Source organism: Hakea prostrata, chromosome 9 (assembly GCF_041222555.1).
Source record: "Hakea prostrata isolate BN-2017 chromosome 9, UWA_Hpros_2, whole genome shotgun sequence".
In the NCBI taxonomy this organism is placed as follows: domain Eukaryota; kingdom Viridiplantae; phylum Streptophyta; class Magnoliopsida; order Proteales; family Proteaceae; genus Hakea; species Hakea prostrata.
In genome coordinates this window covers 7,078,545-7,096,407 of record NC_142608.1, presented here as the reverse complement: position 1 = coordinate 7,096,407, position 17,863 = coordinate 7,078,545, and the positions used below count along the sequence as shown (strand labels likewise).

General features: G+C 37.1%; 2 protein-coding genes across 3 annotated transcripts; both read left to right on the top strand.

Annotated features, from left to right (window-relative positions):
- Positions 1-5,762: 5,762 nt before the first annotated feature.
- Positions 5,763-11,974, top strand: LOC149004376 (kinesin-like protein KIN-14C). Of its 2 annotated transcripts, none has more exons than XM_089168647.1 (17): positions 5,763-6,230; positions 6,366-6,617; positions 6,719-6,863; positions 6,947-7,056; positions 7,158-7,277; positions 7,353-7,556; positions 8,544-8,753; positions 8,834-8,908; positions 9,011-9,157; positions 9,248-9,386; positions 9,506-9,615; positions 9,846-10,007; positions 10,091-10,293; positions 10,442-10,523; positions 10,598-10,702; positions 10,790-10,894; positions 11,208-11,974. In XM_089168647.1, the coding sequence occupies exons 1-17, from the start codon at positions 6,165-6,167 to the stop codon at positions 11,385-11,387; spliced, it is 2,415 nt and encodes an 804-aa protein (XP_089024773.1). In that variant the 5' UTR covers positions 5,763-6,164; the 3' UTR covers positions 11,388-11,974. The 2 variants fall into 2 exon arrangements, with proteins under 2 accessions (XP_089024773.1, XP_089024775.1); XM_089168649.1 differs by having other exon boundaries at positions 5,763-6,235; positions 11,208-11,973.
- Positions 11,975-14,873: 2,899 nt separating this feature from the next.
- CXXS1 (thioredoxin family protein CXXS1) lies at positions 14,874-17,328 on the top strand. The gene is made up of 3 exons (XM_089135615.1): positions 14,874-15,155; positions 15,309-15,431; positions 16,184-17,328. Exons 1-3 carry the CDS (start codon positions 15,045-15,047, stop codon positions 16,337-16,339), a joined length of 390 nt encoding a protein of 129 aa, XP_088991741.1. The 5' UTR covers positions 14,874-15,044; the 3' UTR covers positions 16,340-17,328.
- Positions 17,329-17,863: the final 535 nt, after the last annotated feature.

Genomic DNA, 17,863 nt, shown 5'->3' with positions numbered 1-17,863 from the left:
GGTATGTCTTCATAAGTTCCTTCCTTCTGTTACTTTAACATACTCAAGAGCCTACACAAACATATAGATAAGCTCATTAGGATTAGGTAATTACAGAATTGCTGATATGCAGGTTTGATTGCTCTAAGCATTGGTGAAAGCAAACTGGTTGACATGGTTTACAATGCATCAAGAGCTCAGTTATGTCAACTCATTAGCCACAACAATGCTGAAGAAATCCGTGTCTCGGTATTGTAATCTATATATACTATTTGATTCATTTTAGTAACTTTTAGTTCTTTAAAATTGAAAACAGTCACACTTTTCTTTAGCAATTCAGGCAATGAAATCTCTGGCCCTTTTGGTGTTCACTGGTGGAAGTGATAAAGATACTTCTGATGTTCTAAGTTTCCTCTGGGAAGTTGGTACAGGCTGTGAGGTAAGAGTAGATCCTTACCAATTGCAATTAAACTGATAACTGAAAATTGCTCATGGTTTTCTTGTCTGATATTCTTGACCTGTCCTTATTTCTTTGGAACTTCTTAAGGTATCTGAAAATTCTGCTAAGGTAAGGGCATCTGCATTCAGTTGTTGGGCATTTCTGTTAACTACTGTGACCAAAGAGTGGTTCAGTAGCAATAGCTTGGAAAAGTAAGTTGAATACATTCTCTGAGCATTTTCTAAAATTTGTGTATTCATGTATCAACCTGCCTTCTAATAGTTAAATTAACTTAAGCTGTTTTACTGAGTATAGAATTTTTATGACTTGGGGCCGCTTTCTGAGAAGGGATGATCCCTTAGTTTGCATTGCCATTGGAGAAGGGATAGCCGTTGTTTTTGAGAAATTAAATGTTCACATTGTGCAAGAAAATTTTGTATCAGAACATTGTTATGATGATGTTATCACTCAAATTCCAAACTTGGCTTCTGAGGCTGGCAGTAGAAGTACGTCACATACCTCCAAGGAAAATCTTAAAAGCCAGAGAAGCTTCTTCAAAGAACTATTGGAGTATATACAGGTTTGCTTCCTTTCTCCTTCTCCTTCACAGTAATGTGGATTTTGAAATTTGTAATGGGTGATGAGTCTGGTGACTGCCAAATGGGTAGACTTCTCAGAAATGTTATGGAGTCATATGGTGATCTTAGCTTCTTTTTTTTTTCTTTATCCGGATGAATAAATAATTATGTTCTCCAAAAGGAGAAGAAACAGCTAAGGGAGGGTGTGGATATAGACCTTAACAAGTTTTGGAGACTGCTTCATCTCACATTCAGGATTCAAATGATGAAACGAGTAGAGATTTAAACATATAAAGTTACTACGTAAATGTACATGAAGATGCTTGGACCAGGAGACATTCAATGGAGAGACATTGAGTTGCAAAGTAATTTCCTTGATAGGTACATGGTGATCACTGATCTAGGATACTGAAGAGTTAGGGAGGTTAATGGAGCAGATCATGATCAGATCTAGCCCATTCATGTTGGATATGGATAGAAAAAGTATCTGTTCTGATAAAGATAAGGCCTAGTTATGGCTGATTAGTTTTAATAGCTTCAGGCATGGCAAATCTATCATGTTGCTCTAATTAAAATTTGAATCTCTGATGAAAATATGCAATATGTATAGCAGTCATGGTTTTATGTTCTGTTTTCTTAGCCTTAAAAGATATATTAGACTCTACATAGAGAGATGTCATTCTTTCTTTCTTTTTTTTGGGTTGGGGGGGGGGGGGGGGATGTTGCTGTTCATCAAAAAAAGAGAACAGACCATTTAGTTTGGATACGAGCTTAAACAGCCTGGTCATTAATTTATCACTGATTATGCAGGAAGGGCATGCACCATCGATGTTATTGAATTGTTCTAAAACAGGCAAGTTCAAGTTCTCAGCATGGGAAGAGATAGTTCAGGTAAGTCTTTGTGCCTCTTACCCTCATCTATTTTATATGTTTGATCTTCATTTATTATATTGTCAAGACTAACATAATTGTCATGATAATTCTTAGGTCAATATGTTCAGGGATTGCCTAGGAGGTGGATTTCAATCTCATATGCTGGTGGGTTTCAACAAATCCTTCTTATGAATAAAATTCTTATTGAACTTGTTTGCCATTAAGAAAGAGGAAGAGAAATAAACATAACTCATATTTTCAACATGCTAAAATTGCAGGGTAATCAATTTATCCATACTGTTCTCAATATCACCCCAACAAGTTCAAAGGAAAAGTTAACTCCTCTAGAGAAAGTAAGATACTTCATTCCCTTAATCGAATCACTGACAGGCACCTATATCGATTAGGTTCCTGCTTTTGCATCTTCTCTTATTGTTAACTAATTTCCTTTTCAATTGATGCAGAGACTCTATCGTTCACCAAATTCTGTGTCAAATAAAAATAGGACAAAGGAAATGAACAGAAGCAGATCAAAAGCTCATGTAAACAAAAATTTTCCTGATCAAACCAGTGTTGTTAATAGATTTCAAGTTAAAGTTTGATGTCTCACTTTTTCCCCGTTCTTTACACAGGCAGCAAAATATCAGCACTACAGTGAGGGTTTCGACATGTAGCTGCATAGTCATTTGGAGAGACTTGGATTTAACCACAAGGAATAGCTTCTATTCAGCAGGCTGAATATATCTGTGACAATGAGTATAACACATAATGTGGTTTATTTCTACGAAAGACAGTAACTCAGATCATATATCTGCTGTATTGCCAGCTATTCTGCATGTTCTTTATTTTTATTGTTTGTATTTCTTTAACAGGAAAAGCAATAAATGATTTCATTTACTAGCGACTCAGCTACTTCACTCTCTCTCTGCTCTGTTTTTCTTCTTTACTGTTTCTTCTGAATATCATTATCAATCAAATGGAAAAAGATAAGCTCACAGACACGAATCTTATTCAAGATGAATCTACAAAAAGACAACCATTCATTGAAAATTTCTCTGTGCTAATGGCATAAGATTACACATAGAGCTTGCAAATGCATTAAGAGAAAGAAGGATTAGACAGGGGGATAAGTTGCAGCACTAAACATGTATCCATCTTGAAGCATCATCTCTTGCATTCAAAATGCTATGGAAATTTTCAGAATGGATATATGCTCTTACTGTAGGTGTGGCAAACCAAAATTGAATGAGTCTACGTTTATCTTTAGACTTGACATTTGAGTCATGTCATTCATATGTCCATAATAGTGGCAGTTCAGGTTGTAAAAGTTAGGTAGGGCTTGTTAAGCCTCTCCTCAAACCATTCCATGTGTTTGGGAAATTTTAGTGAGTTTAGCTTAGGTTATACACTTATACGCATGTAATTTGCAGACAATTCTGCTATTAAATTATAATTTTTGATGTTCCCGGTCTTTGTTGTCTTGCCATCCAATTGATAGCTTGGCTTGCCACCAAAACAAGCAGCATGAGGATGGCACCATATACCTTTACTTTTCTCTCCTTCAACTTCACTTAGCATCCCCGTCCCCTCCACATCGCTTTCCTCCATCTCATCAACTCTTCTATTAATTCATCAATGCGTTCAAGATCTTTGATACCTCTACGCCAACCTCAACATTAAATCCGATTAATTTGGTTGAGGGGAAACATCCATCAGTAGTAGCATCTATTAAAGACCCATCACCCGAAGCAAGATTAGACTCAAGCCAGTTTAGTCCCTCCCCCAACTCACCCCAAGAGTTTGGGAAAGTTTTGTGAGCTTAACTGAGTTTTCCGTAGGTCCAGATTACGGCAAAACAGTTCATTTGTCGTTACATTAGGCAATGCTCTGGTCAAAACCATACCATGGTTAAGGCAGCAGAAAAGCATTCTACTGTTACCTATATACCTACAGTCCTGCCTTCCCCCTCATGTCCCTCACCATATGCACACCTATAATTCTTCACTACTGTAAGTTTTAACTAGTAAATTGAAAAGGTGAGCAATATACTAATTTGTAATTGATGTTTCTTCTACTAAAAATGCCTTCCTTGCCATAGAGTTCTTCTTTCATATGACAGGTGTGCTAAGAGATTCAAAGCATGTGAATCCTCTTTTCGTACTTCATACTGCAATTGAGATAGATCTAATGCTTTATCATGCTCGGATTGTTAAGGGGCATGGAAAGCTGATTCTCCATTACCCCTCTTTCTTCACCCTCCAATTAAGTGATTAAAAAGGTGCAACTTTAGACTCAGTGAATGCAGATGATTTGTATACTCCATCAAAGAATAAAATGATACATCTTTATCATCAAATCAAAATCAAGGGTATATTGGCATCCATGAGGTTGATAAACCATAACCCAACTCACCTGATGTGATTCGCTCCAAATGAAATAAAAGAATAACTCCACCACCTATTGAAAGACAAAGGGTAGACATCAGTGGTTTTGAAGAAAGAGACAATATATTTTGTTTCAGTAGTTATATAAGGAAAATCTTACCCAATAAGACATTATCTAATGTTTTCAATGTGCAAAGTGTAACGCAATGTGCTTTCTGTAAGTAGGAAAAATAAAAAAACAGAAGATTTTAAGGTTGAAGCGTCACTGCATTGTGAAGAAGATAATAAGACAATATTCCTATTGAAGCTTTCACTTTGGACTTTCTGAAAAAAGAATTATTGACGAAGAAGCTCAAAAAGAATAAGATGAGAGAAAGGGACTAAGAATTTAGCCCATCACCAAACAGGAATAGAAGTTGCACCAACTGAGAATGGAAACCTAAGCGGAAGACATACCTCACAACTCCACGTGATTGAAACTCCTCTCCCCTGCAAACCTTAAGAGAGGGGAAAAAAAATGCTATAATAATTAAAGAATCAAGCTGGGAGTCTGGATCACCTCCCTTGATCTCTTGACGTTTCTCAACAAAAAGACAAGGGTGGGACCCACAAGCAAGGTTTAAAGTATCGGTAGAGTATCGTATCGGTCAGGTGATTTTAAGAGACAAATTGTCCTATATCGAGTATTGTATCGTTTTGGCTAATGTATTTTCGTGTAATTCAATGGAGAGACGTATCGAGATGTATCGTATCGGTTGGTCAAATATGGATACATATCGGCTAGTATCGTATGATATCATGGGATACCTTAAACTTTGCCTAGAAGGACCATTAGGAATTCACTTTTATTTCATTTAATGAGAATTCAGAGGTGTGTCCTACCTTTATTTTGTTGTTAAGAAGTGTCAGGACCTCAGGGGAACACATTATTTTCTCCTGAGGGAACAACCCCTTGAGGTGATCAAACACCAAGATGAATCAGGATTGAGGGTAGACGATAATCCTACCTTGATGCCTCACCACCATATAACCAGGAGATTTTATCTTGTTCGTGTTAGAGGTGGGCCCTTGTCTTGAATGTGTGATGGAAGGGGAATCAGGGACTGTTTCAGTCCTGTGAAACAATTCGAGCCATCGGATGGAAATTTCGGTCGATATTGTGATCTCGATCATTGATATTCAACGGTCGAGGGATTCGAAAGTCCGAAATTCTGCTTGACGGTCATGACTGAAGCAATTTGGGGGAATCAGGTAGGACCATTTGGGAACCGGACCTGTATAGCTCGGTTTAAAGTTAAAACATGAAATATGAATTTGAGTGGATCATGGTTTGGTCGGATTTTTCTTCTTCGGCAGGGATATTTCAGTCAGTAGATGAGGTTAACGGTAAAGTTAGACCTTTTTCAACGTAAAAGGGTGGGGCCAATTTAGGAATATAATAGGAATTCGAGGGTAGTTCAGTCATTAAGATATATCTAATGAATAACGAATTCCTTACAGTAGCGAGCGCCATATCCAAGTTCAAAAAATTTCAAATCCCCAGACTCCTCAGTTCCATTTCCTCGAGTCTTTGGTTTGATGTGTTTCACCTGCAACCACTAACCAGGGTTAAACCGAAATCTCAAGAAACCCTAGAAAGAAAAAGACAGAAACCAAGCGCAGCGAGAAGGATTGAGAGTGAGAGACGCAGACACTTCTGCGTAGATTTTAATACAATTTTGTTCTTTCTTTATTAGTTTTTTAAATTTCAATCTTTTGTTCAGTTCTTCGTTCTCAGGTTGTCAAATTTCTTCCTGTTCTTAAAAGTAACGGCTACGATCTCCTTCTAGCTTCATTTACAATTCTATATGGTCCCACAAGAACCAAACAGAAAGTTCCATCTCTAGATTTTCTCTTATCGCTCTGCTTCAAATGGGTTCGAGAAGCCACAACAAGCCTCCTCTAAGTGCTGCTCATCCTCCTAGCAGTCCTTCAAATGTAAGGTTTGGTTTGCCCTTACTTTTTTCACTTTTTCTGTTTATAGTGTGAGGTTTTCTTACAAACCCTTTTAACCGTTTTAGTTTTTAGGCTAGGGTTTTGATTCTTTCCTTGCTCTAATTTGTTTATTGACAGAAAAAAGAAAACATTGATGAGATCCCAATAGACAAACGTCGGAAAGTTGGATCTGGAAAGATGGTTGGAACGGCGAACGGTGGTCGGACGCGTCAAGCGTTTTCTGTAGTGAATGCTGCGCAGGATCTTGCTTCAGTTGGTGATCCGGCTAGTACTGCCAGCTCAGAATGTGGTGGAATCGAATTCACCTTAGAGGATGTAGAAGCAATACTCAATGAGAAGATGAAAGGGAAGACAAAATTTGACTACAAGGTAGGCGGATCATTTAGTTTCTTTTATTACTTATTTTGATAATGCTTGCGTTATTTCAAAATGATTATTTAACTTACCTCATCATTTTCTGGTTTTTGCAGGGAAAATGTGAACAGATGACAGAATATGTAAAAAAGCTGCGTCTTTGTCTCAAATGGTTCTTAGAGCGTGAAGAAAACCACGTCTGTGAGCAGGAGAAGCTTAAGAATATGGTAGAATCTACTGAGAAAGAGCGTACAGAGCTTGGTAATTTTTTGTCCTTCCATCATTTTATTTGTGTTGGAAAAATTCCAGTTTTACATGAACTCATTGCTCAAACCTGGTTTTAGAGATGCGAATGAAAAGCAATGAAGAACAAAATAACAGTATTATTGCTGAACTGAAGAAGAATTATGCTTCTTTAGAGGTTAAATGTACAAAGGAAGAAGCAGACAAGTTGGTAAGATTTGTTCAGTTGTTTGTCTTATCCTTTTTAATATATTTTTGTTTTGGTGTCACTTCATTTATTTGTTTTTTCCTTCCTGTGATCAATATTTGTAGGCTGCACTTGATTCTCATAGAAGAGAACAAGATGCCAGAGTTGCTGCTGAAAGTGCACGGGCTTCTTTATCAAATGAGCTCAATAAAACTCGTGAAGAGCTGTCGAGTGCTAATCAGAAGGTAGTGCAGAGGTGTCTTTAATTGATTAATTTTTTACCAAAGAAATACCCTGATACTATAATGGTGGTTTGGCAGATATCTGCTGTTAATGAAATGTATAAGCGATTGCAAGAGTATAACACAAGCTTACAGCAATACAACAGCAAACTGCAGACAGAGGTTGCATCAGGCAATGAGACCCTTAAATGCGTAGAAAAAGAAAAGTCTGCAATAGTAGAGAATCTCAGCACCTTAAGGGGTCACTACAATTCATTGCAGGATCAATTGACTTATTCCAGAGTAAGTCCCTATGGTTCAATGTTAGTTTACAGTCAGATTTACATCTGTTCTGCACACTTACATGCTTCTTCTTCCAAATAAGTAGCAATCAACTATTTTGTACGCTCGCCTTGAATTTTCTCTTGTTTTGAAATGGGTCATGCAACTTTTGAGGTTCTTTTACGAGCTTATTGTGGGAGGAGCAGCATATACAGTATTGTGCTGATGTATAATGTCTTGGATTTGTTAAAATGCCTTAGTTTGGTATTTATGATGGTAATCTTATGCAATTTGCCTGTCTTTAATGAAAACTTTTGCAACTTTATACCTTCCTCTTACTGTATTGAGTTTATGACAGTAACACAATTGCTGTTCCAAAATTTTGTCCTGGCTGTGAATCATAGAGACTGCCAAGGGGCAGTAGGAGTGTCTGGTACTGAGGCCTTCACCGAGGCAATGGAATAAACAATGACTACTGTTTTACTTTGTTTTGTTCACGTTATGGTTTTCATTGCCAGTGTTTAATATTGGCTTCTAATCCAATCACCCAAGTTATCTAGATTAGTTTTAATTCTTGAAGCTTTGGTTTAACTTCTTTTTTTGTTTGTTTGTGTGTGTGTGTGTTTTATTTAACTTTAACATAAACCATGCAATGGGATCCTAGAATTATTAATGTTGACCCTTGGATGAGAAAAACATCTACAACTATCAGATATAAAGCAACAAACTAATTCCAAACTTTACTTGGAGACTGAGATCATTGGGTATTTGAGGGAGTGCTGGTGGAAGCGCCATGCAGGATAAGGGTGGCTTTTTATACATAGGTTGCAAATTATGAATGGTATGCAGAAATTGCTTCCTTTTTATATACAGATATAGTATAGGGGTTAATTGTCAATATAGGAGAATGGGTTAATCATAGTCTAGATAATAAATGCACTAGCAAGAATAACAATGTGGCCATTTTTCTTGCCTAATGTGACATGCATCATGTGACTATTTTTCCAGGCTTCCCAGGAAGAAGCTATCAAACAAAAAGAAGCACTAGTTAATGAAGTGGTTTCCCTCAGAGGAGAGCTCCAACAAGTGAGGGAAGATCGTGATCGTCAACTATTGCAGGTGCAAACGCTGTCTGCTGAGGTAGTAAAGTACCAAGAACGTACAGGGAAGACATCTACTGAGTTGGATAACCTGATGATAAGATCTAGTGCTTTGGAGGTTTGTTAGTACCCTTTGTTTCATGGCAAAATTTCAGATCCTTGTAATGGTAAACCAATCCATGTTGGTTTCTTTCTCAGGATACATGCTCTTCACAGAGAGATCAGATACACATATTGCAGCACCAGTTAGCGGCTGCAAATGAGAAGTTGGAGGTGATATTATGTATATAAATTGTTTCTCTCAGATCATCCATTATGCAGGCACCTATGCGTACAAAGTTAATGCTGATTGTTAATCGACATTTTTGTGTGTAGAGAGTCGATATGTCAGCCTTGCAGGCTAGAACTGAATTTGAAGATCAAAAGAAAGTGATTGAAGATTTAAACAACCGTCTGGCAGATGCAGAGCTTCAAATTATTGAAGCAGACAAGCTGAGGAAGAAGTTGCACAACACCATTTTGGTATACACACTCTGGTGTTTGCAAACAGAACAGCTCCCCTCTCTGTGGACCACTTTTACATCTTTTTAATGAACTTTGTAAACTCGACAGGAACTAAAAGGGAATATCAGGGTCTTCTGCAGAGTTCGACCCTTGTTGCCAGAAGATGGTTCTGGATCAGACATGGCTGTTATTTCTTATCCTACTTCAACAGAATCCCTTGGAAGGGGCATTGATGTTGCGCAAAATGGTGGGTTCTATCATTTGCAGTTCACTCTACGGATTGTAGTTCATTGTTTTCCCTAAGGTAAAAGTTATTCAGCTGAGTCTCGTTGGCTTAATCAAGATTAAATTTCAAATACTTGGCAGGGCAAAAACATCCCTTCACATTTGATCAAGTATTCACTCACGAAGCATCACAACAAGATGTTTTTGTGGAAATTTCACAGCTGGTGCAAAGTGCCTTAGATGGCTATAAGGTGGTCCTTTTTTATTTTTCATTCCCTTGTATTGCTTTACTTTTGCTTTTTCCATTTGCTCATGCTTCTTTGTGGTTTTCATTTTTTTCCAACGATAACTTGCTAATTCATCTTTGAAGTTCTGAATTATGTTATAGTATTCAGCTTGATCTATGGTCATGGCAATATGCTTCTGATGGCATATGTTTTGAAAGTTGCTTAATTGACTGATTGAGTAAATTTTATTTCAGGTTTGCATTTTTGCCTATGGTCAAACAGGCTCTGGTAAGACTTACACCATGATGGGGAAACCAGAAGCTGCAGAGCAGAAAGGGCTAATACCTCGCTCATTGGAACAGATATTTCAAATTAGCCAGTCACTCATATCCCAAGGATGGAAGTATAAAATGCAGGTTAATTAATTACTTGCAAACCCTTTCTGTTAGTGTTTCAAATGCATCTGGGGCAAGTTCTTAGTTATATTTCTTCTTTGTAGGCCTCGATGTTGGAGATATATAATGAGACAATTCGTGATCTGCTTTCACCAAATCGATCCAATGGAGAAAATGGTGTACCTGGAAAGCAGTATGCGATTAAACATGATGCAAATGGCAACACATATGTCTCTGATCTTACAATTGTTGATGTCTGTAGCATCACTGAGATATCATCTCTTCTTAAGCAGGCTGCACAAAACAGGTACATTGATAAAAGATATTTTTTTACATGGATTTTTGGATGTCGTTCCTTTTTTTTCCCCTTCTTTTTTCCTTCTACATTACCTTGTAATTTGAGTACAAATTGGTAGAAGTTTGATGGGATGGAACTGGGCTATTTCTTATTTCAGGTCTGTGGGCAAGACCCAAATGAATGAGCAGTCTTCTAGAAGTCATTTTGTATTCACCTTGAGGATATCTGGTGTTAATGAGGTAAGTACCCATTCATAGGTTCACCCCACAGGTTAAGCACTTCCATTTACTGACAGTATACCATTGCTTGCTAGAGTACGGAACAACAAGTTCAGGGTGTACTTAACCTTATTGACCTGGCTGGAAGTGAAAGACTTTCTAAGAGTGGTTCAACTGGGGACCGACTCAAGGAAACTCAGGTGAGTTTCTCATTTCTTTTCCCTATGTACTTTCTTCGTCTTTTCTTCTCAAAGTTGGATTTCTAATTGCTTTACAACAATAAACAGGCCATCAACTTAAGTTTAAAATGCTTAAGTGATGTCATTTTTTCCCTTGCCAAGAAGGAGGACCATGTACCATTCAGAAATTCGAAGCTTACGTATCTTCTTCAGGTAATGTTGAAATTTGTCTCAAATGGTGGACCCCAAATTTAGGAAGAGATATCATTATATTTGCAGCATACGAATTCAGGGTAATGCTGATCCTTTGCAGGTGTGGGAGGGGATTGGTTTATTATGTCTTTATATTTGTTGAGCATATTTCATTGCCTTCTCAGTATACCAATGATACGCATGCAATTGAATGTCCTGATTTTTGCTCTCTATATTACTTGTTTTGGAATATAATAATTGTCATTTTTTGCATAATTTATTTTTGGGCCTTTAGGGGGATTATTGACCTCCTTTTACTTTCATTGTTGAGCAGCCTTGCCTAGGGGGGGACTCCAAGACACTGATGTTTGTCAACATCTCACCTAGTCCATCATCAGTTGGAGAGTCACTTTGTTCTCTTCGCTTTGCTGCCAGAGTTAATGCCTGTGAGATTGGAATTCCCCGGCGTCAGACAAATATGCGACCTCTAGATTCTCGCTTGAGTTATGGTTGAAGGTGGTACTGGTTCCTCCATTCGTCGGGTGAATATTAGTTATTGTAGGCGAAACAACGGGTCTTTCTAACTGGTTGTAATCTGTATAGTGAAGCATCGTGTTTGTATCAGTAAATGTAAGGAGGGTGTGTTGTTGAGTATCACCTGTATCCTTTGAGTTAATTCTTTTTTAGTGTCTACCCTTTGGTGTCCCCCCACCCTCCCACCCTCCCTTTTTTCAGTTTTTATAACCCTACAAAGATGTGATTGGTTTACTGTAGTTTTATCCACTATATTGGAAGCTTTGAGCTTCTTTGTCATCCCTGGAGTTTATTTCAGGACTCCATCTTTGTATTTGCATCATACTTGATGAAATGCTCATCCTATTTGAAGATATATTGGATAAGAATCTTAGCATTCTGTTGCTCTGGATTGCATTCCAAGTGATACAAAAATGTTTGGCCTTGGATTACAATGAATAAATTCTCTCTCTTTGCACCTTTTTGTTGTCTCTTCAAAAGTGGCTGCATTTATTTGATCCATTCATAACATTGCTTTACAATTCTGTGCTGGAAATTGAGATTACCATTGAATTTTTTTTTTTTTTTTTTGCCTTCTTTTCCTGGCCTCTTCTTTGCTATTGCGCTGATACAATGATCATGTACATTTACTTTTGAATATTCTATGATGCTGCACAGTGTTGTGTATGATGGAATGGATCAAGACTATTCTATTAATGAAGCTAGGATACAGATTTACTTGATTTTTCAATTGTCAAGGTCTAGTCTGTATCTAGAAGACATGTAAGGCAGAGGAAATTTGAGCTACTCTTATTTATTCATCTTCTTGGTAATATGTTACCTGGTTAGGACTGGTATCCTCTCCTGGAAATTGCTAGTATATTCCATAATCAGTACACTACAGGTTGAGCAACATTTCAAGTCCTTGTCTGCTTGTTCTGGTTTCAAATTTTAGTCTAAATTTGAGTGATTTACATCACCTTAACAGACAAGAGGGGGGAAGCCTTTGCAGCTATGGTTTATCACATCTGGTGGTTAAGAAACCTTCAGTAGGGTTGTGAAATCCAGGACTTGACAAAATTTGGGATTCTATTCCCTTTGAAATTAGAAGCTTTCTAACCCAAGAGACTTGCCTCGTAGGGAAAGATGGGGCTTTTGATTTGCTGTTGTGGTGATAAGCTGGTTTTGGCTTGTGGGTCATTCCTGTTTGTTTTTCTGCCTTGGAAACTTGAGGCTGTGGTTTCTTTTGCTTAATGAAATTATTGTTTATCCAAAAAAATATGTAGGTCATCATAGAAGTATGACTATTCTCTGCTCAAGAAATAATAATAATAAGAATAGCATGAAAATAACTAGAGTTCTATTAGCAACTTGATGAAGTTTGGCAAACATGACAAAAGGAATGATTCAAATATTCATTTTAGCTGTTTGGGAAGATTTATTAAGATGCAGCAGGTAGTTTCATTGTTGCCCAATGCAAAGCTGGCTTTGCTCGTTCAGCTGCTACAATTGAAGCTGAAGCTGTTGAGTAACCATTTTCCTTGCATCCTCTTCAAGTTTGAACTGGGCTGGAAGCTTAGTAGTAGAAGACATCGAGGCCTTGCTGTCCAATTTCATTTATGTTTCTTCGTTCTTTATTTCTTGCTCCTGTAATAATGAAGCAGATTTGCTTGCAAATGGAGCTATGCATTTTTAGAACCTCTTTGTCTTTGTGGGAAGTTTGCCCATCTTCAAACTCTCACACTGTAACTAGCAGGGGTTTATCCTGTTTTTCTTCTCTTAATATAGCTAGCTCAGTTTGTTCTTTGCTCAAAAGAAAAACAAAATACAATAATAGAAATATGAATTAGCTGGATTTCCTCATCAATTTTTATGGGGATGACGACTAGCCAACATGATAGAAGGAAATAATTCAAACTTCATTTTAGCTACTGGAAAAGATTTGTTAAGATTCCAATAATATTTGAATTGTCTCTTTCTATATGCTGAAGTTTGACAATTGGTTTTGGGTTCTTGTTATACAAGTTAGTGTGAACCTTCAGAGGCTTGGTTCAATTATAATATTTGAATATGATCAAAATCTCCCCCAGTAGCTTATTGTGTCTAACAACTCTAGAAGGCTAGCTAACATTGATTTGGATTATTTCCTTATATCATGTTGGCTAGCCTTCCATAGTCAACTGGGGAAGGTTAGTCAACATTGATTTGAATTATTTCCCTCTATAATGTTAGCCAGTCTTTCAATAGTTGTTACAAACACAACTAGCTGTTGGAGAAGGTTTCTAATAAGATTTAAATTTAAATTTGAATTGTTTCCCTATACAATGCCAAAGTTTGACATTTAAGAAAACATTGGTGGTGGATAAGAAATACTTTTATTAAGAAAAAGTTTGTTGAACTCCAAAGAATCCAAATTACAAATATTGGATACTCATAGGGGTGTCAATTTTGGACCGGAATCAATGGGCGGCAACCGGTCCTGCTAGGAATTGGAACAAATTTTGGTCTTCATGATTTGTTGATGGGATAAATCTAATCCTGGTAATTAGAATTGGTTCTTGGTATATATATAATTTCAAAGAGAGTTGCATTGTTTCTTAAATATAAATGTTTCATTACTTTTCAGTCTCAAGATTAGTCCAAAAGAAGGTTATTTTATTCATAAAAAGGGGGAAAAAGAGAGTAACTAAGACGACATTTTGGGGTTTCATTTGTCGTGAAGTGAGAACTCAGAAAAATGTTTCTATAGCACCTTGTAAGAATTAGAATGTAAAATAAATGATTTGCAAAGCTTTCAAAATGTATATTTTTGGATTAGTTGGAACTACTAAAGAACTAGCACTAATAGTCAAGGTTTTGGATTTTAGATTTGGAACAGATAAGCTTGTTGGTCTGCTTTTGGTATCGATGTCATGAAACCAGAACTGAAATTGTTTTAGGAACTGGATCAATTGTTAGATAATCATGGAATGAAAATTAATCACATTGTTTTACGCACCGTCTCCTCCAAACTGGGAAACCAATGTCAAAAAAATTTAACAACAACAAATTGATTCTGAACAATATAGTTTTAGGTGATTCATGTTAAATTGGATAGTCTTTAAGTAAACCATTTCAGGAAAATGAAAGTGTAGTCTTTAAGTAAACCATTTCATTTTAGTGAAGTGTAGTTCTTCCCTCTGAAAATTTTGTTTTACGGGACAAATCCAAACCTGGGTAGTGGAAAACATTATGATACTCCAGAATAATCAAAACATTTCCTCATGTAGATAAGCTTACGCACTGAAAAAATATTTTCAAGAAACTTGTTTCTTTGTTTGACGTGTCACCACAAAATCCATTGCGAAATTTAACTGGTAGAAGATTCAGATTGGCTAACAGGATATTTCGCTTTCAAGATAACAATTAAGAAAAAGAATAAAAATATCAAGAACATATATAGGATAAGAAAAGGAAAAGGGTTTCTGGATATGGATCATGGATGGATGTGAGATACGTGGGGCATGCCCATCTCACAAGAAAAATTGAGGCAAGAAACAAAACAAGGAGCTACTCTCCTGGTTTCTGATATTCAATATCCACTTAATTTAAATTTAAACTTCTTTTATAAATATAGAAGCTTTGAGAGAAGATTTGAGAGGGTGAAGAAGAAAAAAAGATGGATGGTCAAGTGGAGCAAGATGAGTCTCTGAAGTCCAAGGTTGTGAAGGTGAACTCGCTGGAATCATGGGAGTTGTTGTTGAACCAAGCTAATAACCAAAGCTGCCCAGTAAGAAATCTTCTTCTTTCTAACAAAACTGAGTAGTTTTCTATTACTCCATTATCCATTTATCTTTATTTAATTTGTCGCGTTCTCTGTTTTTGAACTAAAAACTCATTTGGTTTGATGTGGTGGCGATTGGCGAATTTGTTGAATCTGTAGGTGGTGATACATTTCACGGCAGCCTGGTGCATGCCGTCGGTGGCGATGAACCAACTGTTCGAAGAACTGGCTTTGGTTCATCAGGATATCTTGTTTCTCTGTGTTGATGTTGATGAAGTTAAGGTGACCAGAATGAAACCCAGTTATTCCTTTCTCACTTTATGTTATCTGTTTCTGCAATTATTCTTTTCTCAATTTTCTTTCACATCTCTTTCTCCGTTCTGTAAACAGGTGAATTTCTTGTGGGTTCCTGGGTTAGTCATTCTCTTCTCATGAATTCTATCGATCACCAAATGATAGTTCATAACCCTAATTCAATTACTCTACTCAGATTCGAGCCTTGAACCCTTAATTTAGTGGTGAATCTTTTGAGTTGGGAGAACACAACAGAGATTACAAGTGTGTTTGAAAAAACCCTCTTCAGGTTTTTACTATGTTGTGTACCTGTAGCTACCCTTTTCCTTTTCTGTTTTTGGTATTCACTACCTGTAACCTCTAAAACCTGAACAGAAAAGGTAACTAAGAATTTTGCTTTTCTGGGCATGTTGACAATTTTGGCATTTACCTACCAATCAACCTGTGATCTGGGTCCTTCTACTCCTTACTTGCTTCTTACTCCAGTGCTGTAATCTTCTTCTGCTAACACCTGTTTCTTGCATGGAACAGAAAAAGTGAGTAGGAATATTGATTTTCTGGGTATGTCGACACTTTTCAAATCATCTCTACCAGTCTCCCTTTCATTCCTGTGCTGGAATCTTGCTTTGCTTTGCATTTCAAAACAGCTAACAGCACACAGTTTTGGTGAATTCTTGTGACTTTCTAGTAGTACACAGAATTCTAACTGTTCATCCTATGTTGTTTTTGGGATGGATTAGGAGGTGGCATCGAAGATGGTGATAAAGGCTATGCCCAGCTTTGTGCTGTTGAGGGAGGGAAATCAAGTTGATAAACTTGTAGGAGCCAACCCAGAGGAGATTAAGAAAAGGATTGATGATTTCGCCCACTCATTTCGTGCCTTAAAATTTAGTTGAAAAATCTACTGTGAGTAGTGTTTGATGGTGTGGATATAAACATATAGTTATCCATGTTGGGATCCTGATGATGTAAGTGTGCAAGAATATGCGATGTGTTGGTGTGGATATGCTTGTACAGTTTCCTACTTTATTTTTCATCTCAAAAGAAAAAAGAAATTATTAATTTTTGTTTAGAGGGGTTGAATGGAAGGAAAAATCAGCAAAATATCACCTAAACTTGGTGATATTCCGCTAGTTCGACACTTTTTTGCGAATTAAAAAGGGCAGCAAAACAATATATCACTGAAAATAACGAGATTTTTGGCTATTTCGACCCCCATTTCTAAAGATTCTCCATTTGTTCTCAATCTCCTCCACTTGTAGTGTGTATCATCTCCTCATGACCCAAGTAATTAAAGCAGGTTTAAAGCTGAATTGGCATTTCTCCAATTTGAATGGCAAACGAGAAACATTCGAGGAAGAAAATATGGATTTGTAAGGAGAAGCTAGGTTTCTGCAACTAGAGCTTACAAAGACTGCCATTGCGAGTCGTTAAAGATTGAAGGTCATGTTGGGAAATGGCTATGAGGACTATTTAACCAATTGAAGATTCTCTTGTTCAGTTCCAATACTACCTCTTTCAAACTCAAATCCCATCTGTGAAAGTTCTTCAACTCCTGTGTTAAACCAAAATCTAAGCTTCAAGAAAGAGAGTGAGTGAGATTCCATTGGCCTAGTTTTGCTTGTTTTGGGTGGCTCAAAATGACCTTAAATACCCCCAAATGGAGGGTTGAAATTTGGTTCAAACTGGGGATTTTGAATGTTGCCGGTTCACCAGTTTTCCCGAAGGGTGACCTAGCGAAATTTGTTGAAAGTTCACACTTCGGTGAATCCAATGATGATGGGTTTTGCACAAGCAAAACATAGGGGGCAACTTTCATTAGGAGAGCCTTCCTGGGATTGTATTTATTTAGGAAGCTGTTTCAGTGTCTTGATCTCAGGTTATAACTATGGTCTACTGTTGATTTCCTCCTGTTCTTCTTCTTCTTATTTCTTTTTTCTTATTTTCCCCCCCCTCTAGTAAACATCTATTACACTATGGTTAGTAATGTTATATTAATTAGACTTGTATCAATTAGGATCCTTTACCCGTAAGGGTAGAAGACTAAGTTTGGATCCCCTATCGTGACATGTGGAGTTTTGTGTTTCTCCAACATTTCTTTACAATAAATTAAGAGGGGTCTCTTTGGAGTCCTACATCTGATTTTTCATATTAGAGTCTAGAGGTGGTCTCCCTTCTAATGTGTGATTGATACATGTGAAGAAAGCAAGGTAGAGGATTCCTAACTCATAGAAGATTGGGTTCTATTCACATATTTTCACTATATTTTAGAAGAGAGATCCATCTCTAGTTTATCTTACTTGCATTCATAGATAGATTTTTTTTCAAAAATTTGTGGTGGAAGTGTGTGAAAAAAAGCAGTCTTCTTCTACCCTTGCAGGAGTGGAGAATCCAGTGCCACAAGCAAACCCAGAGCAGTC